General features: G+C 32.3%; 1 protein-coding gene across 1 annotated transcript in view; it reads left to right on the top strand.

Annotated features, from left to right (window-relative positions):
• The window catches only part of LOC106639711 (farnesol dehydrogenase), a 157,355-nt gene that overhangs the window by 28,320 nt on the left and 101,984 nt on the right, over window positions 1–27,051 (top strand). Inside the window, exon 2 of the mRNA XM_014353464.2 lies at window positions 24,617–24,782. Coding sequence (XP_014208950.2) covers window positions 24,617–24,782 — 166 coding nt within the window. The remainder of the gene's footprint in view (window positions 1–24,616; window positions 24,783–27,051) is intronic.

The following is a 27,051-nucleotide window of genomic DNA, read 5'->3' as shown; positions in this document are numbered from 1 at the left end:
AAAGGGACTGTAACAAAAATAGACCTATCAGAACGCACAATAGTAATAAATTTTATGGAAACGTAGCTTTAATGTGTGATGTTATTGATAGCAAAAAAGGTGGACTATTGTGACCTTACTGCGAAATTTTTAATTTCTTCTTCGAAACATTGCAAGTAAAATGTGTGCACTGGAACGATCTAAGTGATCTTGTCGATTGCCTTCTATTACTGGTAGCAGAAATATCTGCAGAAAAACCTAGCTATGACAATGAGATAATATTGAAGAGTTGCGCGAAACTGGGTATATATACTTGAAGCTTCTATAGCTTTTTCACGGTCTTTGCACACCTTGAATGTATATTTATTATCATATTGACTCAGTTCAACGGCCTCCCTTACGCATGAACTTCTTAGAATTTGAACGGCCGTAGCCTTGCTTACTACATTACCGAAGTTTGGATTAATCAATGTGCATGTATATGACAGAAAAAAAATTTATATTCAGTGTGTATTAGTTTAAATTTGATGTGTTTACACTATTTCACTACAATACAGGATTTAATGCGTGAACGTTACGTAGACTCTATCAAACACGGAGCATGGGCAAAACTCTGGATGGTTCGTATATTTTATGACCCTCCAGGTGATTATTAAGAAGGTGTAAGGATGTGTTAGAAATGTTCTTGGTGTCAGCAATGGTGGTACTTTCACGCGAACTATTTCAGAAAGGTTTTTGGGTGCCCACGAAAGGTGTACTTATCTTATACTATTCACGGTGATTTCTTTTTACGAGGACTAGTTGCTTCCACTGTTGAATTTTCGTTGATTCAACGGTGATTATCTTAATGACACGATAATGACCTATATGATCTTTGAAGAAATAAGTAAAAAAAAAAGTTTAAAGCATATGGATGAAACGACGAAATTCAGGGTACGAGCTCAGAAGTCGTCTTTACTACATTCATGTATATATATACGAAAACCAAACATGAGATAAAAGTACTCCAAAGTTAGGGTTAAAATTGTTGTTTAGTAAGTTTTGTCAAGCTTAAAATATTACAATAGGAACTTATCTTTTACGATCATAGACAAATCAAGTCTTATGTGACATGAATCTATTCGATTGGTTTTAGTGGAGTTACAGAAGAAGGACAGTGCTATAGAGTACGAGCCTACCACTTGCTATCGACTCCTTTGCTGAAACTGCCGCTCTACGCTAATTCTCCTCGACGCTTCGCTTTGCTTATTGAGCCGCATTTTCCACTTTAATGGCGTGATGTCAAGTATAATATGGATAAATAATTCTATAAGTGCACAAGGATTTTAAATGTAAAGGTTTTGTAAAAGGTTTTAATACAGTACAATCGAAAAATTTCGTTACAAAACTAAATCTAGCATTTATGTTAGTAGAAAAATGAAAATTAAGATGTTCGGACGTAAGAGTTAAGGTGATAGCTGACGTCCTGGTCCTCTTGGTGTTGGCTATAAACTTACTACAGATGCACAATATGATATTTAACATAAAAGACTATGCAATATTGCAGCAGCTATTCACCGGAGTGGTGTAATGAGTCTTAACACTTTTCAGAAAGAAGTAATGTTGTTAGGGATGAACAAGGAGAAAAACTAAGCAATGACGGTAAAGTGTGTGCTAAAAAAAGCAAACTAAAAGCGGATAGGAAATACAATCAAGAAGGTATTGTCTTCGATCTTTAATATTACTCTAGAAACCAATTAAGCCAGATGTATAAAATCGATGATTTAAGTCTCATTTGCTTATCAGCCGTCATTCAGGATTGATCGTAAAAAGGAAGTGTTTGTAGAAGAGCTCCAAAAACCAGTTCGTTGTAACTATTCACGTTAAAAGTATGATATTCAAAGTTTGGATGAGACATGGCATGCTAACTTTGTAGAAATGATACCCCGTACTCGTAAAAACAAAGGTCATAAGTACATGCTAACTGTAATAGATGAATCTTCAAATATACATGCGCTGCTCCTGTAAAGAGAATCACAAGAGAAGATGTTTTAGCAGTCGTGAAGTTCGTATTACGAGATGGTCTGGTAACAAAAAATCTCCATACTGACAGGGGTAAAGAATTCTATGATAAAAGTTTTCAAGACCTTATGTGACAACATAACATCAATCTCTATTTGACATATAGTAACATAAAAAAGCATCAGTATATGAACGTTTTAATCGTATTTAAAAAAAACAAAATGTTGACGAAGTTGAGTCTTTCTAAAAATTACAAATGACTTGATATCTTACCAGATCTAATTGCAGCGTATAACGCTCATAAGCATTTAACAATTGGTGTGAAGCCTGTCGATGTCACAGCTGGCAATTGAGCACAAGTCTTACAAAAATTCATGATTAATGATGAAATGATAAAAAGGCTGAAATTGAGAGTTAATAATAAAATTCGCGTTGGTAAAGCAAAAATGCCTTCGAAAAAGGCTGTCCACCAAACTGGTTTACTGGAATATTAACAGCTTATAAAGTGTGAAAAACTAGTCTAGTGACTTGTTATTTAAAAGATTATAAGGATTATTTGTTCTCTGGTGGCTTTTACCAACAAAAGCTTTTAGAATTCAAATATCTAGACATATATCTAGTGGTACAAGTCATGAAAAAAAGTGGTAATATGGTTTATGTTTATGTAATATGGTTATGGGATTTGGTAAATCACATAATATTTGGATTAGCGAGTCAGATATTCAAGAAAGAAAGAGATACGCCACATTCAGTGTTGAACAAACTTTTATGCATTTTTTCATCCGTGAATTTTCTCTTTTATTAGTTTAAAAATTTACAAATTCAAACCTAATAACACCATAATGTACAATAAATAAAGCATATTATTTAACTTTTTCTCTCAATTCATTTTATAAATTATCATTGGCTTTTATTGCTTTTGAAACATGATCTAAAGTAGAGACTTGAAATTTATCATTGATGGTAACTACTACTCTGCATCCAAAGTGAGTATTAACCTTCTTAAGCTGGGTCATAATATATTTCCGTTCTTTCTCCAGCTGCGACAACCTTATTGTCAGGAGGTACTTGTGTTAGCGTATACCGTTCAATGAAGCAAAGTCGATTTCACTGAAACAGAAATCAATAAATTTCGTATACAACAAAGAAGATTTAAAAAATTTTAATTTATGTTAAATTGTTTTTGTTTTTTTAACTAGAGATAAATATTTCCCAGGGAGTTAGTAAGCTCTCTAGCTCATCCAGCAACAAAATAAGCTCTTCTGGAGGGTGCAGCTCTATTTGTAGCTCTTCTTCTTCCTCCATTTCTTCTCCCTTCATTTATTTTTCAATTTCATTACCTAGATGGACGAGCATATCTAGTAGCTAGTGATCTTCATCGTCCAAAGTGATGTAGCCCCAAGGTAACGTATCTATGCTATTCGAAAGTATCTAACGTTTGTCATCTTGTGGACTGAAAGCTATTTTCCGGTGTTGTACTGTATGGACAATGTATATAGCCTACATCAAATATTATTTTTTTGACATATGACTGTATATTTAGAGTAGAGACAGTTTCAGTAATCCTCGAAGCCGATTTTTGTTTTTACTACTGTAGCTTTGACAAGCTTGGCCTACTTAAAAAGCTTTTCGTTTTGTACGTGGATGCAATACATTTTTCTTCAGAGTCCCATGAATTTTGTCATGATGTTGCCGTAACATCATCTTTCATCAACTCTATGACTTTTCAGTTTACGAGAGGCAGATAAAATTGATATTCAATGAAAAGTTTGATGTGTTGAATTTATGTATGTCTTACTCCATAACTTCGTAAACATTTTAACCAGTAATCTCATATATTAGCTGTTGGTGTCAGTATATAGCAATTTACATCTTTCAGAACAGTTCTTCATGTATGAATAATAAAAATCATACATAAGGTTCTTCAATATGTCTAGTACACTTGAACCAAATTATATTGGTTTTCTTACGCTAATTTATGTAGGTGGAAGCTGTATAGCCACAAGATTTTCCACAAAAATGAAGCAACTGTGGAAGTTTGGTTGGGCTATGAAAGTTTTTGTACTGTAGCGTCCTTCTCCCTTATTTACGAGGCTTATCACCTACACTTTTTCGCTCATTTTCTATGGTCTTACCATCCAGGGTGTTGATCATGAGTTTGAAGAAAAGCTTTTCAAACTCATTTCTACTCTGCTTCCTTTTCTCCGTGTTGAGATAAGCGTACGATTCAAGCCATGAATTTTCTGTAAAATGCAAGACTTCATAAACTTTTTTAAGCACTAGTCAATGTACTAGAGCCTATTTCAATACTTTGTAATGTATAACATAGCGCTCTTTATCATACAAAGTTGTTATGAGCTTCTGCTGCTTGGAGAGTGGTGGAACCATTTGCTGTGGGCAGAAAGGCAAATCTTTGTATCCATCATGGATAGCTACTTATTACTCCAAATCTACCTCTAACATGTAGCCATAACGGTCATTACTCTTACAAACATCACCATCATCTGATATTTCAAGGAAGTTTGATTCTGTAATGTAGTCAACCCACTGAAAATATTCTCTTGGTAATGCGTGTGTCATTACCCATCCATATAAATTATTTACATCAAAGTACACGAGGTATTTATCTTTGGTCCTTAGATTTTAATGTTGTCTCATGTACTTGTTGTTTGCCTTAGCTTAGTCTCACACCTCTTCTGATGTCTTTCTCCACAAACAGGATCATATTTATTAGAAGTTTTAATTCAACTTGGTTGAGCTTCAAAATTGAATTCCACATTAGACTGAGCATGGTGTAGTAACGTGCAGTGTCTACCTCCTATGGTGCCATGCAAGTTGAGCGAAAGTTCTCGAAAACGTCCGCCAAGAGAAAAACGTTAATCTTCAAGTACAGATCCAAGTACTCTTTACTCGTGTTTGAATTCCAAATATTCTTCATACGTTTTGTGCATGCTCGTAATCTGCATCAGAAATTTTTGTATCGTTCAATTTGCTGTAAAGCTCCCATTTAGACAGCAGCACTATTTCTCTGAACTTCTCAAGAATACTAAACACATAAGTGAAGGAATACACTCCTTCTTAGCAAAAGTCTCGTCTGCTTCTTCCGGTACACACGTTGGAATTTACTACCAATGATATAACACTTATCCATGCATGACGCTAATTTTTCCGAAGAGAAGGGCATGAATCGAAACAAATCGATACATCAAAAATTAATGTTACTGCCCTTTGTATGCTTAACTAATTAAGTATACTTCTTCTTTTCCTTATCAATAACGTTGACTCTTCCCTCTAAATCTCCACTGGTGGTCAACTCTCTGATGATAAAGTGTGAGTTGTAGCCAGTGATATTGTGGAATATCGCTGGAATGAACTTTGTATTCTGGAAGTTTATGTTGCAAATTTCATGTGCAGCACCTTTGAACCTTTCCAGTCAGATGGCAGTGATTTGGCTTTTTCTTTTTTTTTTTTTTTTTTTTTTTTTCAACAAGTCACCACAAATATGACAAGCTTAAACTTGTCTCAACTTATTCTCTCTTCTTTGAGTTAAGATCGTGAGTTTAGGGTTCTCATATAATTTTTGCAGGTTACTTGCAATGGTCTTTAGCTTTTGAATGTACTATCCTACTGATGTTTGGGCATTATCTTTTCTTCAATAACTTGTTTAGTGTAATTGACTATCGTTGAAGCTGCATTTTACGTCATAGCTTCTACCGTATGTGTGTGTGAAATCAAAGTTATTTAAGTTAAGAAAGTTGTTTTCTTTGATTGGTAAATCTATCCGGCACTTATTCACACTAGCACTATCAAGTTCATTCATCTTGAGCTTGTCTTCACTGTAGAAAAAGTGTAAACATCAGACACAAACCTAGCACTTTTTTCTCTCTCGTCAATATCTAATCTGCCATCAATTTTAAGAGATCTTTTGTCCATACATAGTGAATTTTTAATTCTCGAATTTTCTGGTTTTCATCTCATTCTTTTTAATTCTCATCAATGTTCAAATGTTGAACTAGGAGTAAATCTACATGACTGTTCTTTTTTAAAGATATAATATGACAGAATGAAACTCTGTACAAGGCTTTCTGCAAAAAATCTGCAGCGTACTTAGAGTTCTAAACGTTCATAATATCTTATCTATGAACAAATGAAAGAATATATTATGGTAAGAACTTTAAGAAAGAACGAAAAAGAGCGAGAAGATGGTGAAAGCCAGTGATGTCAGACGGGACAATATTTCCCTCAAAACAGAGTTCAGAACTCTAGAGACTCGGGAGTTATAGGCCGGTGCCACTAAAGTACAGCTCGAAGGAGTCTACCACAGTTCCCCTACTCCTACTTCCCCTTTCCCTGTGATATATATGTATATATATATATATATATATATATATATACATACACATGTATGGTTAACAGAATCCCGCTTAAAAGCTTAAATATAACATCCATACCTCCTCCATCGTACAGCGTGGTAGCCGAAAGGGATACGTGTTTTATGTTTTGGCTGGTCATACCTTCGAACCACATGCACGGTAATTTTTCTTTCTTTTTCTTTTTTCTTTCTTTACGGCTATCACTTTAATATATTTATTAAGATAAATTGATCGTTACAAATATTGCGTTGACGATTAATTTTAAATGTATTCATATATACTTACGTTTTACAAATTTTAGCCAAAGTTACGGTCTACAAACTACTACAAAGATTCCTGAAGCATAAGGATCGCTATAAATAAGAAATAAGAAGCATTTAAAGCCCTTGATTATTCAAATCTGTCAATGGGCATCATATATATATATGTGCATACAGAGGTGACTTATGCAGACAATCACATGTATGTAAGGGTAATTATGAGGACAAAAGTGGATACATGCAAACGTTCGCATAATTCTACCATGTTATTGATGTATATTTTAAAAGCACCTAAAGTCCGCATGAGGCACTTTCTATAAACGTATATATATGATTATCCAGAGGGTATTAATACGGACAATCACATGTATGTAAGGGAAGTTATGAGGACGTCTGCATGATTCCACCATATTATTTATATTTATCCTAGAATCACGTAATGTCCACTGAAGTAACTTTCTATAAACAAATATATAAAAAAAATCATCTTCATAAATTATATAGTTATTCGTGTGGGGCATTACACATATCCACCCTAAGCCCCCCACATCTCCTCCGCAGACCCCCTACACACCCCCAAAAACACGGTAAAAATTCGACAGTTTTACCTTTCAATCGAAATATCTCATTTTTTCTTGAAACCCCCCACAGCCCCCCCACAGTTCCACCACACATTATTTCTTGTTCCCCCACACACCCCCCACAGATCCCTCAAACCATTTTTCGTGTCCCCCCACAGCCCCTAACGAATTCCCCACACTATTTTTCTTGTCTCCCGAAGCCTTTCCACACCATTTTTCCTGTCCTCTTACAACTTCATCTGTTAAGTATGAATAACCCCTATTAACAATAAATATTAATTCTACTTAGTTTAAAAAATAATTATTTTCATCTATTTTTCCACACCACCAATTAGGCAAATAGATGGACTTTATACATATAGATGTAACATAAAATCTACGTTCAATTATGTTATAGAGTTAATAAATAATTTATTAAAAATCGTAATTTAATGATTATCGAATTGTTATTATTCATTGATAAGTATAAAGTTCTCAGAGCATTCAACTTTTTTTGTGTTACTATTAGTTTAAAACAATGTAACATTCATTATTTTTTATATGTACATATATGACACGATACAACTTCATATACAAATTAAAACGTTACATAATTTTTAAATAATAACAACCGTGAAAGTATCGCCTAATTTAAAAAAGTTAGGTACATAACCTAATCAATCGAGCTCTATAGTAACCACGAAAAGACAGAACTCCCTGCACCCAATTGTAAATTCGGATAATCTTTATAATGATATACGTGTATACTTGTATTATGTATATCATAAATTCATACATGTTTTAAATGTACCAATATTTTATATATATATTTATAAATGTATCATCTCAATTTGAAGAACCCAACTATCTCTTACCTATTGCTTTAACGTATATGTGTTATAAATTAATTATTGTTGAACATTAACTTTGTACATCAATAAATAAAAATTTAACTTTCTAACTGCCATTTGAAATAATAATAATAATAAAATAATCTAAATGTTTTCAAAAAAGCTAAAATGAATTTCTTATAACATGTATACTTAGCTCTTATATTTAAATAAATTTTTTTAGAAAAGTTAGAGATTTTTGAGCCGAAAAATTCAAAATTAAATTTTTTTAACAAAAATAATCATCATAACAAAATATTTATCATATTATGTACACTTGTTAAATGATGAAATATTCATAAATAACTTTCAATTTATTGCCACAAATGTTGCTGACTTATCTATAAAAATCATTAACAAAAGTCAATAAATTATGTAAAAATCTTTTTCGAAAAAATGTTTTCTATTTCTGTATTTTTTGCTTTTCTACTAGCATAAATAAATTATTTTTATCTTTGCATCTTGACAAAGCCACATATAAGTGACCATGACAAAACAAGGATTTTTTAAAATACAAACCTACATTATCGAAACTTTGACCTTGGAATTTGTTTATTGTTATGGCAAATGCCATAACGATTGGAAATTTTTAACGATACAAAACAAAAGGTAATGCTAAGAAGTTTTCTTTTTTAAAAGTTATTCTTGAAATAAAGACTCTATTTTCAATTTTTTTTCGAGTTATTACTTCTCCTTCTACATTATACTGTAATAATTTTGTGATTCGTATACTTGTTCCATTACAGAGTCCATCTAATATACTTAAATTTTTCAGTAATATTACGACTGTACCAATTCTTAGATTTAGTTCATGAGGTTGTTATCCTTTACAAATATTGTTCAACATTTCCACCGGAAAATTTAAATAAATATCATCGTCCGATTTATCGACCCCCTTATAGATTGCATTATCTACACTATAGTAAGTTTTAATTTTTCCAATTCATTTTTCAAAAATTTTAGTATTTAATTTAGAGGCGTATTTAATATGCCATATAAGTATAACACTATTAATTGAACAATTGTAGATATTAGAAAATATTTAAGAACATACATAATTTGAGATCAAATTTTAAAAAATGTAAGAAGTTGTTAGTTCCCCCTTCCCTAATTTCTAGTACTAATTTTGAAAATTTTTTATCGTTAGAACGAATGTTAATTTCTAATTTAAAAGTTTGGAAGATTTTCCATAAAAATACAGATTTAGTATTTTATTTAATCATAATTTTTCTACTACCGTTTTTTAGCACTGGAAGAATCTGACCAGAATCACCTCTTAAAATAATTATTTTATTCCCAAAACTTTTTTCAGTATTACATAAATCTCCTAACATTCTGTCTAAAATTTTCAATGCTTTTTTTTGAATTATTGAATCCTCATCCCAAATAAGTAAATCAACTTCTCTTGATTCTTTTTTATCTGACTCAAATTCTAAAAATCCACTCTTTATATTATTAAGATCCAAAGGAAGTCTCAAAGTTCTATGACTGGTCATCCCCTTTGGAAGTAAAATTGATGCTATGCCAGTCCATGCCATTAACATGATTTTTTTATTTTAAGAAATTACAAAGTAAATTAACGTTCTATACAAAAAAGTTTTTCTCGACCCTCCGGGACCATCTATGAAGAAAATATTATTTTTTTGTTCGCTAACAAAATGAAATATATTTTTCTGGTCATTTTGCAAACTTTTATTCATCGAATTAAACATTTCTTTACTGGAACGTATCTCATCATTTATATCATAATTTATCTTCTGATTCTAAAATATACATATACATGTATACATATATATTTATATTTATTATGCAATTGAGTATTATAAAACCTGTTTTTTTGTAGCTACCTTAAATATTTAATAATATTACTTTTTTTTAAAAGCTTTTATTCATTGCAGATAAGGTAACAATCTTTTTCTTACGTTTATTAAAAAAAAAATTGAATGAAGTATTTAAGTATGTCTTCACATTTTATAAAGCACAAAATTAAGCATGTGACAATACATACCCCAAATCATAATTAAATGTTACTCTTGTATTGAGCGAAAAATAATTTTATCACCATAGCTAAAAAGTGCAGTAGCAACTATGTGCACTTGAAACAACTTTGTACGTGGGCAGAAAATGATATACGGGGCAGAAAATGGGCTCACGGGCGAAAAATAGCACGTTACGCCCTCCGTAAAAAAAAATATACAACTTAAACTCAATCTAGAGTAATGTACGTAATGTACTATATTAGGCAGATTTCCACACTACCATTGAGGTTCTGTCTATAGCACCTTTATCAATCAATTGCAAGTACATAAATATAAATGGTTATACAAAAATGAGAAAATTTCGAGTTCAAGATTACTGTTTACAATTTTTCAACTCTTTTAATGCTATTTTCCAAACGAAAAAATTTATGATTCATCCGCTTGATCGGTCTGTAATACAAATTATGAAAAAAATTGGGTCTAATTTTTTACATGCAAAATCCTTTGATTTTTCTAGTTTTAACTAATTTTATTGTTTACGATCATTTAAAAGAAATCTCCGATGTTTATTTTGGCCCGTATGCTCCCGAAACTTTTGCTCAAATGTCGAAAGATTCTAGTAATAAAGTTTGAGAAAATTGTTTAAATTTTTATGCAACATCGTTAGAAGAAAAGAAAACGCGTTTTTTAGAACATCACAGTTTTTTGCGGTATTTAGTTGTTGTTGAGCCATCGGTTGCCTTAAGTACTGAAAGAAACGGAGAGCTAAAATTTGTACTGTTTTCAAAAGTATTTCCTGAAATTTGACTATACAAAAATATCTGTGGAATATATAAAATTACAGTTTTTCTTTAATCCTGTGAAACGCAATGAACTATTAAAATTATGAGTTTAAGAGCTTTGGACGATTATATTTAATACGACTATCGGAGATGTCTTAGTCTTTCGGTCTTTAAGGTTGTAAGTGACAGCTGTTTTTTCTCTTCCACATTCCAATGCAAAACCCGAAAGAATTTTTTCTGACGTTACTGATCTTAAAGATGTCAAAGATAACAAGACTGGTGTAGAGTTTCTTAATGTACGATGTTTTTCACGTTCACTTGGTAAAGCTCGAGGTCAGACTTACATTGATTTTGAACCAATGGAGCGAAACTTCAGTCTTTTTAATTCCACTACTGTATTTAATGGAAACGAACTCTTACTTACTTTTTGGTGATAGCTAATATTCTCAATTGCATGTTGCATGATCAAGTTTCTTGATTAAATATGATGATAGTCAAAGTTAAAATATGGCTCTTGGCGAAGGTATCTTCGTTTCAAGTACATCTGTATTAACATACGTGACATTTGTTTAAACTGATTATGTAGTTTTTAATGCAAAACGTTTTAAGGCTAATTAAAATTTTTAGTGTAGTTACAACTAAAACAACCTAACGCGCTATTCGCTTCATGCAGCAATGTGAAACAACGCCACCTACAGGGAAAAATATGTCGATACTAACTAACAAGAATACACAGTATCTTATGGCCTTTATGAGCCATGATCCGTTACAAGGGCTTATTTCAATAATAATAACGTATTTTTAAAAACTAAAATGAGGTTTTTAAGTCTCAAATATCATTTTAATCGTAAAAAAATGCTAGTTAAAAACCTTTTTTCTCAGTGCACTGTTAAGTAGATATTTTTCATCTCAGAAGTATACTCAACGCCCAACGAAATTACGTCAGTTTTGTAGTATATTAGTTAGTATCGACATATTTTCTCCTGCACGTGGCGTCGAATTGCTCCACGAAGCAAATAGTTGGTACCTTAGTGGTAGTGTGGAAATCTGCCTAATATAATACATTACGTACTTCACTCTAGATAGCGTGTAAGTCGCGTATTTTTCTTAACGAGGGCGTAACGTGCTATTTTTCGCCCGTGAGCCCATTTTCTGCCAGATATATCATTTTCTGCCCATGCACAAAGTTTTTTTAAGTGCGCAAAGTGGCAATTGTATTTCGTAGCTATGGTATTAAAATTAATGTTTCACCCTATAGAAGTGTATTATTTTATTAAAATTTGTGGTATGTATTGAAAAATGCCTTAATTCATGTTTTATGAATTGTCAACACACGCTTTAATACTGCATTCGATTTTTTTTTTATAATAAATATAAAAAAAAAAATTGTTACCTTACCTGCAATAAATAAAAGCCTTGCAAAAAAAGTAACATCATTAATTACTTCAAGAAGCTACAAAAAAAAGGTTTACTGATACTCAATTGCATAATTAACAAATAAATAAATCAATAAATAAATAAATAAATAAACATGTACATACATATGTATGTACATGTGTGTATGTATATATGTATATATATTTGTACATCTTCCTATATTATATAGTTAACTCAGTGGGGAATTCCACAAAAACCCCCCACCACCCCCTATTTGCCCCCCCACCAACCCCCCACAAAATAAGGTAAAAATCCGTTATTTTCTTGCTTATTTTGACATATCGTAGTTTTTTTTAAAACCCCCCACAGCCCTCCACCGACCCCCCACAGCCCCCCCCACTGACCCCCCACACATTTTTTCATGGCCCCCACCACCCCCCACGAAATATTATGTGAATAGTATAGAAACATGGTATAAGTCTTTATTCAAGCCAGGGGGTTCAACCACGTATGGCTTCATGGGATAATAACAATGTATGTTTTTATATTTAATTGAATAGTTACAGATTACTGCACAATACTACAATCAGCTTAACTTTAATACAATCAATTGTATTTCGATTTACTGAATCCCTTGGTTTCTTTGTAAGCATAAAGTTTTTGGTGAACTGACTTTTTTTGTTAGCATTTTTTAACGGTGCATTTTGCCAGCCCTGTCAATGTGTTAAAGTCTGTTACCACATTCCTACCAAATCACATGGAAATATTGTATAGTATTTTTTCTCAAAACATCCCACATTCCCCCACCTACCCCCTATGGCCCTCTCACTGACCCCCACGAATTTCTTTATGGCCCCCACTGCCTCCCCACACAACTTTTTTGGAACCTGACCGTAATCATACCGTCTTTACCTATCTTTGGACAAAACTGTCTTATTGCCATGATTTATTTTATCGTCAAGAAGAAATTTAAAATTATAAAATATATTGGTGCGCATAATTATTATATCATCATCACTTATAAAGTCCTTTATTACACAATTTTTCTTTTTACGTACATAAACTTGAGTTAAATTAAAAGTATCATTAATGTAAACAATGAAAGTTTCGCATCACTTTATGAGTCATCTTATAAAGCCTGATGAAACCACGAAGACTTACGTCCATATCTATTTTGTTTTAAATTAACGCTGAAATTGGTACAATAGATGAACACGATATACATTCATGATATGTCATATTAATTAATAAATTTTACCTATACATGAAAAAATAATAATTAAATCATGTTATGAATATTAGATACATTATTATATTCAACAATTTCTTTCCAAACTATATTTTAAATCTCTAAACTGTTTTCTCTACCGACTGGGAAAAAAATTCCATTTTTATTTTTGCATCTTGATAAAGCCTAAAGCCACGTATAATTGACCGTGAGAAAATAAAGGTTTTTTTAAGTATAATCCCACATTATCAAAACTTTGACCTTAAGACTTATTTATAGTCATAGCAAATGCTACAACTAATGGGAATTGTTTTCTATATAAAATAAAAGGTAATGATGAAGTATTTCCCGTATATAATGTAATTCTTGGAATAAAAACTTTATTTCCAATTTTTTCTCCTGTTACTATTTCGCCTTCTACGTTATACTTCAGTAATTTAGTAATTCGCAATCGTGTACCGTTACATAATCGGTCTGATTTACTCAAATTTCGAATGAACATTACTCTTGTACCTATTTTTAATTTAAGATCATGAGGTGGCAAGCCTTCACGAATGTTGTTTAACATTTCTACGGGAAAATTTATATAAATATTATCATCTGATTTATCAACACCTTTGTATGTTGCAGTGTCGATGCTGTAATAAGTTTTAGTTTCCCCATGTAATTTATTTAAAATCTTGTTGTTTGAAAAAAAGTATATTCATTATGTGAAGTTAGTATCACGTCATTGTCAAAACAGTTACTGTAATTACCAAATATTTTAGTACAGACATCATCTGTTATCCAGAATTTAGGAATTTTAAATGTTTCTATGTCCCCTTCTCCAATTCTTAACAATAATTTTGGAAATCAATTATTACTAGAACGTAATTTATTTTTTAATCTTAAAATCTTAAGATCCATGAAAATGATGATTTAATAGTTTCTTCTATTATTATAGTTATATTACTGTTTCTTATAACTGGAAGGATTTGTCGAAAATCTCCTCCTAATACTATTAATTTATCACCAAAGCAAAGTTTTGTATTACACAAGTCTCTCAACGTTCTATCAACGATTTCTAAAGCTTTTTTTGGAATCATAGAAGCCTCGTCCCATGTTATTAAATAACTTCCCTTAATTTTTTTTTTTCAGTTTCAAATTTTAAAAATACACTTTCAATATTATCTAAGTCTAGAGGTAAACGAAAAGTTCTATGACTGTTCATACCTTTTGGTAGTAATACAGATGCAATTCCTGTCTAAGCCATTGACAAAATATTTTTACCTCTAGAAATAAAGTTATTACTTTTTATTATTTATTAATGAGTGTCTTATATAAGTCGGTTTTTCCGGATCCACCTGGACCATCTATGAAATATATTTTTCATCTTGTTCACACATAGTTTTAAAAATTTTTCTTTGATCTTCATTTAAATTTGTGTACATTATATCGAACATTTTTTTACTGAAAGATATTTCCTCAATATTGCAATTATTTATATAGTTCCTAATGGTTGGTGTCAGTAAACTAAGAGACTCACATGATTTACCTTCTGATACTAAAATTTGATTAATATGTAGAAGAGCACAATTATTATTTTTATCATCGAAGTCTTCCGTAAAATATTTCTTATATTTATTCCATAAATTATCTCCTTGAATGTTTTCTGAAATCAAAAACCAAGCAAAAAATTGTCTTAACTGGTATGGAAACATAATTGTTATGGCTTCTTTAAAAATATTGTCGATTTCAGAATCATGTTCTATTAAACCCATTGCAATTGCAGTATCCAGTATCCCTGAAATTTTTATATGTTATTCCATTATGTTTTTTAACGTCTTCAAACGATGTACCCCCATGTTATTTATTTAAAATAAGTTTCAAAAAAAGCATTCATGATCTTTTGGAGATACTATGTTTAATCTACCAATAGCAATATTTTTCAGTGTAACTTTCCTTTTTTTTGAAATTTTAAGTTTACTGTCAAAAATGTAATGTTCCGAAATGTTAACATATTTTAGTAATTTTGCAAAATCATCTACTTCATTTAATTCAAACCAAGCTGTAAGGGGTGTTTGATAATTTTTTATTACATTTTTTATTTTCTTTAAATATGAGTTTTTGTTTATTTTCAAGATGAACAGCTAGATTTAGAACTGTATGACTTCTGCCACAAATTGGATATTCTTGAAGTCTCCAAGCTGCTTCCATTGGACTTACATATCTAGCATCCACTTAACTACTAATTTCATCTACTATTTCTTCATTTACTTCGTTTGATTTTGCTATTTTAATGTATGTTTAATATCATTAATTAACATGAATAGAATATTGGATTTTATTAAAAAGTGTACGTGTTTTTTTATTTCAGATAATAACTTAAATGTTTCAAGATAACTTAATGTATCAGGAATCACAAATTCCCACTAAAAATTTGACGTGGTGACGTCAAAATTATCACATTCCAATATATATTATTTTCCAACAATTATTTCTCTGTGTAACTGAAAAAGTTAAGAATAAATAAGAATAAATACACAAACATTGTAAAAATGTATTTCTTATAAAATATTCGGAAGTTAGGGGGTTAGCGCAGAGCGCGCAGGGGGGCGTAAGCTCCACTAGTGTATATATATATATTAGATACCCATTGACAGATTTTAATAATCAAGGGCTTCAAATGTTTCTTATTTCTTATTTATAGCGATCCTTATGCTTCAGGAAACTTTGTAGTAATTTGTAGGCAGAAGCTTTGGCTAAAATTCCTAAAATGTAAATATAAACTAATACATTTAAAATTACTTGTCAATGAAATTTTTGAAACCATTAATTTATTTTATTAAGTATTTGAAAGTGGTAGCCGTAAAAAAAACAGAAAGAGAAAAAAAAAATTACCGTGCATGCGGTTCGAAGGTATGACCAGCCAAAACACAAAACACGTATCCTTTTTGACTACCGTGCTGTACGTACAGACGTACGTACGACGAAAGAAGTATGGATGTTATAAATAAGCTGTCAAGCGGGATTTTCTTAGCCATATACATATATTACAGGGAGAGGGAAAGCAGGAGAAGCGGAACTGGGGTAGAGACTCCTTTGAGCTGTTCTCTAGTTGCGCTAGCCTATAGCTCACGAGTCTCTAGAGTATTAAACTTTGCTTTAATTGCGGATACTTTCTCATTCGGCATTACTGGTGGTAGTGGGAGATCCTCCATCCATCCACCAAAATCTCTTAATAATAAGTTTTATAAAAAAAAATCTCCTTACAGTATGATGAATACTGAACTTAGGAAAGGACAAATGTAGCTTTATCTGTAGCTCTGACTCTCACTTTAACACTTTAAATGATAAAGTACAACAATGTTAGTAAGACGCGCTAATAGCTCTGCTAGCATTGACCTTTTTGTACGTACCGAGCCTCTCTGCGCTTCTCTTAACTTTTTATGCTTACTACTCATCCCCACTTCTCAAATTGTTAGTGGACTGTGATATGAGCAGCCTTTACCTTACTTCTGAATCGGATCTAAATAGTGGGAGGAACGATTCGGGACACTAAAGAGAGGGAGTAAGTAAGACTTTAGACTTGTTAATCAACGTCTACGACCACTGAACCTCCTAGCTTTCTTACCACTTCTCAGTGTTAAGAAGTGATGGGGATATAAAGTGGGAGGGTATTGAATATAAGAAGCGTATAAGATTGAATATTAAATCAGACCTCCTTAATTATAGATATGTTGTTGATATTCAGGGCTTTAGAAGATCCTCTAACATTTTTATTCCTTAGCAGCTTGTTATTTTACTTTTAAAGGAAAATTCTCGACCAACAGCAATTTTTATTTTAATGCTTTATGTAAATCGTCAAAACTTTTGCATGAGGAACGTATGGTCAATGAGTGGCTTGAAATAAATTTGCATGGGATACCACCAGGATTCGGGAAGCACATCTTACTCTAGACTAATTCTTGTCATTCAATATTTTCTAAACAACACCAGCATCATTTACGTTAAATGATTGGAGAAAAATAACTGGCTGAAGGAGATAATATCTGAACAGTAAAACTATGATACACATTATTCATGAAATTCAATCTTAACATTGCTCTTTATATTTAAGTCCCATTTGTAATGCTGAAGATTAAGGATCCCCTGCTTTCAGCAAAATTAATACAAAGTATGTAGCATGCCTTGCACATTAATTCTGTGCAAGACCAGTTTGTGCTTCTAAAAATGCCACTACTCTAAAGGACTGGCTGCTCACCTCCAGAGATATAGTGAATACAAAAAAATGATGATACTTGACTTGACACTTGACTCTGATAATGATTTGTAAAATTTTATAATAAAATTAAAAAAAAAAAAGAAAGTTAAGGGAGAAAAAATTAATTTATGGCTGATTTTTACTGGTGGGGGTTGGGATGGGACCCTCACTACTTTCTTTCTTTAAATTAATAAACAACAATATTAAAATCGTGTTTAAGTTAACTGTAAGTTATATTTTAGCCATCTTTGAGTTATGTTTCAGCCATACTTGAGTTGTGTTAAAGTCACCTTTACTGCAATGCCAGATGACTATTATGTCATCTTTAAGTTATCTTGAATACATTTACACTTATCGTTAATAAGTCAGTGTGATACTATCTTCCAAACATTTCTGCACTAGTACAAGTAATTTCCAACTCTCAGATACCACAGTCAGTAGCGTACGTGACCATCACTTCGGAGACCAATGTTCAAATTTGATCGAACGCAAGAAAATCTTCATTTCTTAGGTTATCTTCATAGAATGAAAATTGTTTTTAAGTGTGCGCTCATTTTAATCTAAATGGATTGTGAAAAGATTTCAAAAAATGCATGCTTATTTAAATGTGCTACTATGCAACCATCTTCCAAATTCATCTCTATTAGTACAGCTACCTTCCAACTATCTGATAGCAGTCAGTAGCGTGTCTGGCTATTATCCTGAACCTGAAGACCAAGGTTCAAATCTAAATGATAGCAAGAGTATTTTTATTCAAAAATTTATTCTTATCTTTATAACAGTAGACTAAAACAATTTTAAAATGTAGGCTTATTTCAAATTAAATAGAAAATACATTTCAAAACATACGCTTATTCAAATAGTTCGGATTAAGATATGTGTGCCAGGTCTAAAGTGGCCTCGTACTGGTACGTTGAGGATGGCCCAGTACCCCCGTAGGTGAAGGTTGCGTCGGATCCTTACGGATATAAAGTATAGTGGGATAAGTTATAACAGAGAGAAAAGGGAATAAGTATGAAATGAAGAGCTCAGTTACTAGACACTGGTGAGCGTAGACATGTCCGACTACAACTCCAAGCACTGACTGAGCTTTCTAGCTCTCTGACCTCTTTTCTTTATTGAGAAGTGGTGGAGTGGGGGGTAAGAATAAAGAGTAGTGGTCACAAATGATGCTACTCTACAAGCATAGGTGAGAGAGAGGGATGAGCTTGTACGTGCGCTTTTGCCCACATTTGTACCAGCTTTCTAAAGCTAGCACTGTGCTCGATAGTTTCACTGGATTAAGTACCAGCATCGCGTATTTTAAACGAGCACGGGATATATTACGGTAGTGCAGGTGAGCGCAATAGTAGTACAAGCATAGGGCACTAATCCAGCAGCCATAGGTACAAAAGTGAGGCGTTTACGGCAGCTATGGGCGCTTCAAGATAAGCTTCTGTAAATAAAAGAGACTTTGAATTTTACCTAAAAACTTCTACTCCCACAAATCTACATTTTTAAATAGTAAGGTTAACCGTTTGTGGAGATCATCAATAATAATTGTATGAGTGTCATCTTGATTCCCAAAATAACCGTAATTTGAACAGTCAAACTTAACTTCGTTTCTAATAGTCTCAATCGCATCTTCTTCGCAAAGTAATTCTTCCTTTCGTTTTGCTACACTGTTTATAAAATTATAATTTAAAAATTTTCATAAGCTATAAATACGATTTTCTACTGAGAAAGAATCTGGGTATGTTTGAACCTGAACAGAAAAAATAATACAGCACACACTAAAAAATGAAAACTAAGAGGTACTTTCTATTTGAGTTGCATATGTTACATTTTTCTATAAGAATATAAAGTTTTTGTTTTGATTTCAGAGTTGAAAGTGCAGTAAAACTTTCTAAGTATACATCACTTTATCTCCTTCATAAAAGAGTATTTTCATATCGTCTTTGTAAAAAAACATCTTCTCCGCCAAAAGTGACGGTCATCACCTTTTATGACAAAGACAGTAAAACCTGAACCATTAGGCAGTAAATAAAATATTTTACTAAGAATAAACTACGTTACCCTTGTCTCTTAAACATGTAATCAAAACTTGATATTTTGATAGAAGTATTAAAAAAAAATTTCTATTTTTTTAATTAGCCCTTGAAACCGTAAGGTATGTGGGTATAACCCTTGTAAAAAGGTCTGGCATGACTTTGAAGTAAATCTATGAAATATCTTGCGAATCTAGTACAAAACCTTGCTGTAGTCAAGCTACTGAAAAAAGGCTAAATTCGTCGTTAGACTGTTGTAACGAAGTACAAGAAAGTATTTACAATACGTACACACACTTCTTACTTTTTAAATTCCTTAAACGCTACTTAAAAAATAATTACAGTCGACAACATACCCACATTCATAGATAGGTATACCAGGTTGATGAAAGTGTTAACGCTTTTGATTGACGCAGTGGATTAGGTGTAAACGTAATAAAATATGTATAATCAAAGATATTAATGCAGAAAGGAGACAGTTACGCCCTTTCTCAACTGCGCTGCACTAATTTTTGCATATAAAAGTAGTAAAATATACATAACTTGAGGCTCTGTTTCATAAGGTTAAAATGCACTGCAAAACTCAGTCATATATTCTTGAATATTCAGTTACTCAGAAATGCCTAACCAATAAGACTTTTGCCATATTTTAGGCTAGAACTATGAAATATACTTTAAAATCTTCTGTCAGACAAATAATATATCTTAGTAGAATGAACAGCATTTTTTACTTATTCATACAAAGTAAGCTGTACACTGTTTTCTTACATAATACTTTTTTTGTCTCTAAGTCTGTCAAAAAAATTTTCTCTTGTATTAAAATACGTAATATTAATAAATATCTCCAAACAAGCTACTCATATAATTACGATTGAACTTTACTAGATAATTATATAATCATCAATTTGTCTATTCTTAAACAAAAATAAAAATTTTTAGTCAATACCAGATCATTTTTGTCCATGCCCGATCAGCTACGCATAATTTTTTATCAACTTGCTGCATTAATGATTCGATGACGATATTTTTTATATCTTAACCAACAGTTAAAAGTATTAGAATGAAGTTGTGAGCAAACTACTAACTATTAGAATGCTATTTTAATCTAACATAAATTTTTTTAATTCCATTTCTCTAATGTTTATACGCCTGCACTTATTTTGAGTAGCACACTACCCGTTCCAAAAAAAGTTACCATTATGAGCATTGCAACAGTTTTATTAACTTTGATGAAACGAAAGACACATATGGTAAATTTCAATAAAAATTTTTTCAACTGTGGTCTTGTAAAAAGTATTTTCTAAGTATTGAAGTTAATACTTCGTAACTGATGAGTAGCGTGACTAATTTTTATATGTTTATTAGGACAATTTATACGAGGGAGTACTTTATTATATTTTTACATCCCCATATACTTAATATTTATTATTTTTAAAGTCTGTCGCAAATTTGCTGAAAGTCGTCGTAAGGTAACGACGTTCGTTTTTTTCAATCTACTAAACGTGAGATTTTCACAATTCTTTCGTAAGAAGCAAACGCACTTGTCTGGCCGCAAGTCTATCGCAAATCTGCTGGAAGTGATAGTGAGATAGTATCATTCGGTTTTTGTGCTCTACTCAACGTAAGATTTTGCGCAATTGTTTCGTACGAAGCAAACGCACTTGTCTGTTGCAAGTCTGCCGTAAATCTGCAGAAGCGGACAGTACGTAAGTTATTTGCATAGCCAGTGCGTAAGTCTGTGCTACTAGTATACTAGTTATCAATATTATACAGAGCATTCTACAATACTGTTAAAAATATTTTTAACTGACGAGCACTACTTCAAATTTTATATAACTTATCAAAAATATTGGTATTCACCATAACAACGTTATATTTATATAATTCATAGATTTTCTTACTATTAAATCACGAATTTCTTGTCGTTTAAACAGCATTTCAGTCTATTCAAACCAATTACTGAGAGACGGAATGTTTTAGAAGTCTGCAATCATTTTTGTGTGACATCTCATGTCATGAACTTAACATTAATTACTTCAAAACGTAGAGTTCCGTTTTCAAATTATAAAAAGCAAAAGCTCAGCGATCTCTAAACATCGAGCGGTAAATCTGCTTCTCCAATCGCGAGACATATAGCTTACTTCTTTTGAAATAAGCTACCGTCGCAAAACTCGAACTTCGCATGCAACTACAAGCAATATTATAAAGCGCTCATCTTACAACATCAATTTACAATGGTACATGCAAAAAGTTGAATAATCAACGATTTCAACATTGTTAACTGCGTACGTCTACAAGAAATATCATACACAATTTCGACAGAAACTTTTACTTAATGTGAAATCCAATAGATCAGCAGTTCTAACCATCAATTACTGTGTAGACGACGACTTATTGCACCACGACTGTGCTCGTGTCAATCGAGAGTGACTAGGTTAAGCTCTGATTGGTAATTCGGATCCCCAACCTGACGTGTTCTCCTTAGATGCAAGAGTATAAAAACTCCTCATATATAACAACATTGGTCTTTTCTCTTTCATGAAGTGCTCCAAAGTAATTATAAAGGTTGGAAAGTGAGTCATGTTTTGTCTTTTAAGTGGATGTCAGACTTAGCTCGTTTACTAAGCTCTGTGAGAAAAGCTCGAACAAACCAGGCCACTGTAAACTTGCCTAAAAAGTGAATCAACGAAGAATAAGACAGAAGGGACAGTCAACTTAGGTTCTGACGTTAAAAGTAGCAGCCTGATTATCATCATCACCACAAGAACTCTTGTGTAGGATTAGGATCATGGTTGCGGTAAACCTTTTAAAATATTACGTCTGCGTGTGCGCAAGTAGCGGTGAACCTTGCTCCAACTCAGTTTACAATCAACTCGTCTGGAAGATTAGTTTTAAGTCAGTGAGTTGTACCTCAACATCAGTCGAAATTTCTGCGTATGTGACAGCATGTGTATTTAATGAAGGCAGCTCTGCTTTTCTCACAGTCATGGCAGAAATGGGCATCACTTCAGGACCAAACGCTCATCAATGGGCAAATGCTACAGACAATTTGTGGATCAACAGAGTGGACGAGAAAGCTGGACTTGCGGCTAAGGAAGGCAGAATGCAACGTAGACAGGATCAAAAAGAAGCCTTAGATCTCTTGAATGATAGTAATATACTATATGGACTTGGCATTAATGATTCTGTGTAGGTATTTTATTAGAAAATCAAATTTTTTCACGTTATTTTCATTTTTTTCATGTACAACATTTTAAATTAGTTTCCCCAACCATGTCATTTTTTAAGCCAGTGACCAGCGTCCCGGAAAAACTACTCAACCGATCGTTTTAAAATTTTTTACACATATTCTACACATATAAAGCTTTCAGGTGACGCTTTGTTTTTTTTTTTTTTTTGAATTTTTTTGAATCTTACAATAACAAATAAGTCGTTTTTTTTGCAAAAATAGTATTAACTAAATAAAACTACTTACTTTTTCGATTTTTGATAATCCAGCGATGAGCAGTCGTGGTCACCGGAAAAAAAATATTTTTCGAGACATCAGCGATAAACTGCTATAACTCCGTTGTTTTTTTATATTTTTGCACCAAAATTTTTAAAAACTTTTTTAAATATTGTACAACAACGTACTAAATTTTCAAATAAATCAATAATAGCAAAATGCTCTAAAAAAATTATTGAAAATTTGCCTTTTTTAACGGAACAAACTTTACCCCCCCCCCCACTTAAGAAATCTACAAACTGTACAAACATTGTAAGTGTGAATTTGAAACTTTGTAATTTATATTATTTTTAAAGTCAACTATTGTTGACGCATGTAAAAAAAAATTGATCAGTTAGTACTCCCTCGAACATTGCACATGTGCGGAATAGCTGGAGAATATTGTCGGTTGTGCTGAGGTACGTATGATACGCGGGGCCACGCATGGGGCATGTTAGATGCCACTCGAGAATGTCTGATAAGTGCATAACTACCAAATATAGCTAGGTGGGGCTGGAATCACTAGTCATAGATCAAAACGATAAGACGTGATAGGTAGTTTTGGTACGCATAGCCTATAATACACAGGGGCACGTTAGATGGCACCAAAACACACCTAATGTAACATTTAAAGCCAATAAAAAACTATTCAATTTAATATGCATAATTATAAGATTAAAATTTAAGGAAGCTACGGTGGCGTAGTCATAAATTTAATTTTGTCAGATACTATGTTAACTAGAAATTGGGTCACTTACAAGTGCATACGCAAGTTAAGTAAGGCATCGCCCAAGACTTTCATGTTATATGTGTGCCATGTTCGGGGCTTACGCGAGCTACGTTGTCATGCCCCACTTGGTTGTATGTTTGTAGTCCAGGGGGTGATCGATATCGTATGTGCTGTATTCCATGACGAGCTAGTAAAAATCCTAAATTGTCTAGAAAGTTTAACAATGTTCTTTGTCTACTTAACAGTGGTTCGCCGGGCAAAGCTAAGGTATACCGATGCAGCGGCTTTCACGATAGGATTCGATGCTAGTCAAGGATAGTTGAGACTGCAAATAATCACTGATCTTTGATATGATCAGCTAACCCAGAGTCCTAGGGATTTTCTTGAAACACGAAATCATGCTAGATGGCGATAGGATCATTCGACGTTTAAGGGTACAGGTATTTCTGGCTGCCAGGAAACTTTCGCACTGTGAACACAGCCTAACAATATCATGTTATTGGGTTCTTCTGAATTATCTAAACCATACAGTTCTGAGTATAAGTAGCTTTAAGTTAAATAAAGATAAGACGCAATCAATAAAATCAAGGGTTTTAAACATAATTAATTGGTGTATATTTTATGTACAATTTTAACGTACATATTTGAATCATTTATGCAATAAAACATTCATCACAACTTACACTTTTATGTTTTTATCTAGGAAGGAACGAAAAATTTTGAAGGAAAAGGCAAATTTTATATTAAGGAGTGTGATGTCTCAAGAGAAGCAAGCGTGGATAATGTATTTGATTGGATAAAAAATACATTTGGTACAGTAAACATCCTTATTAACAATGCTGGATCAATAAAACATGTCAAAATCGAAAGTATGTAGTAACTTTAAGTTTAATTTTACGTTTTACATTATTTATTATTTGAATTAAATAATACCTTAGTAGATATGTTGAAAAAGTATTTTGGGACTACGCATGTTGGCCAAGGCTTTTTGACTCAAATTTCATTCATAATTATCATAATAAATTCTTAGCTCGAGGACGAACTGAAATTGTACAGTAAATATATAAAAGTGTTAGTACATGAAAAAAAGAATTGTTAGCAGAATTGATTAAACTACGATGTTTTAAATTGCTTTTAGCTAAAAATAAAATGGTTGTCGCAAGTTCCTCAGCAATATGTAGTGCTAAAAGTAAAAATAGCTTCTAACTGTGGTGTACTTAATATAGTGGAAAAGATACTCATAATTTTTTTATGCATTGTGTTATCATTTTTCTGGTACAATTAGGCTTATTATATAAAAGTTTATAATTTAGGGCTCGGTTATTGTTAAAGGCCTCTTATTTGAAACTTTTTAGGTATTATCCTATTTCAAAGGTTCTTAATGTGCTAAAGCAGTATACTTTATAACCTCTACTAACCTTACTTTGTGACGTAGATGTTTCGGCCGAAAAATGGCGGTCCTGACATCTTGTCATAAAACTATTTCGTACTTCACCTTTTACGTAAGTTGACGCTAGATTTCTTTCTTCCAGGAAGTGTGCCACAAGTGTTTGGCTCGGAAACATCAAAAACTTCGGATAGGAAATTATAAAGGGAATGACAGGGCACTAGCTAGAAATTTACTCTAATCATATACATATACATGTATATAGTTATGCCAGTGGAGCTTCACCCCTCTTTCGCGTGCCAACCCCCTAATACTCTACTTCTTAAAAAGATTCGTGTGACTTATTACAATAACTTGATTTTAAGTCCTAAATTATGAGTCATGTGATATTATACTTCAAAAATTTATGTACATTAAGTACAAATATTTTAATCAAACAAAACAGAATTTTTAAAACTGATGTTCAAATTAAAAGTTTCCTTGAAATTTATAGTATTTACGTGAAAACCAAGCAGAAAAGTTTTAACTTTTTTAAGATTTAAAAAAAATTGGAAATAATTCAAGAAATTTAAATTTAACACTTTTTTCTGGTAACACTAACAGTAAATGTTATAATACACTACATTATACTAACGGAGGACTAAAGAAAAACTTAGAGAAAATTATAAACAAAAATTTTTATAATTAAAAATAATGAAAGTTGCCGGATACTAACAACATTACAATTTCTAATAAAAAACAGAATATTTGTATCGTCACAAACAGTAAAATAAAATAAAAAAATAACAGTTTAGAGAAAAAACGTGTCAGCAAATAGAACAGGTACAATTAAAAATGTTTTACACAAAAAACTAAAACGTATGAAAATGAGCTGATTTGACAAACGGCTTCCTTTAAAAGTTTGCTCATCATGTATACGTATTTAAAATGTTTATGGGACGTTTCACGTCAACCAGGCCACCACTGGGAACCAGAATTGTAAAGTTTAAAAAAATCGTGCAAGGGCTTAAAGTACTTGTATTAAAAACCTCCTTCAAATGTCGAGTGGCATATTAATAAATTCAATATGGCTGGTCCAATATGGCAGCCGGTAGCCGTAGAAGAATCATGAGTCTAGCAAAAACAGGTTGTAAAAATGAAAATTCGCAACGGAACAGGTAGTTTTATGGCAAAAATTGTACGTGATGGATGCCCCTGAAGAACTTGTGTGGTTGGTAGACAAAATCCAAAATGGCGGATTCAATATCGAGGTCCAACATCCAATATGGTGGCCGAATTTCTCAAAATCAATTGATTTAAACCAAATTCGGTGTACGGGTGTTTCATAGGTCACTGATCACGAATTTGAGGTAAGATTTACCAAATTCAATATGGCGGATTCAAGATGGGGGGAGAAATTTTCGAAAATCAACCGATTTGTACAAAATTTGGTATAAAGGTGATTTTGACGCCGTTGATTATGAACCAAAGGACAGACTCCTAAAAGTAAAGATGGTGGACTCTATATTACAAAAATTAAATAACTCAGTCCATTATATTTGGTCGGTCATATTGAATTTTTCAAAGTGCCATGTGGATTTTCAAAGATCATATGTTTCAAAATATTTTGAGTTCTTGCACGATTTTTTTTAAACTTGTCAATTTATTCCCACCGGGCCAACTCTGGGAGTGCATATTGTAAAGCTTCAAAAAATCGAGCAAGGGCTTTAAATGTTGTTTTCAAAAAGCTCATTTAAACGTTAAATGGTATT

Source organism: Copidosoma floridanum, unplaced genomic scaffold (genome assembly GCF_036245765.1).
Source record: "Copidosoma floridanum isolate Cflo_tuat_1 unplaced genomic scaffold, Cflo_Japanese_pri ptg000004l, whole genome shotgun sequence".
In the NCBI taxonomy this organism is placed as follows: Eukaryota; Metazoa; Arthropoda; class Insecta; order Hymenoptera; family Encyrtidae; genus Copidosoma; species Copidosoma floridanum.
The sequence above is the reverse complement of the archived record's forward strand: the minus strand, read 5'-3'. Positions and strand labels throughout refer to the sequence as shown.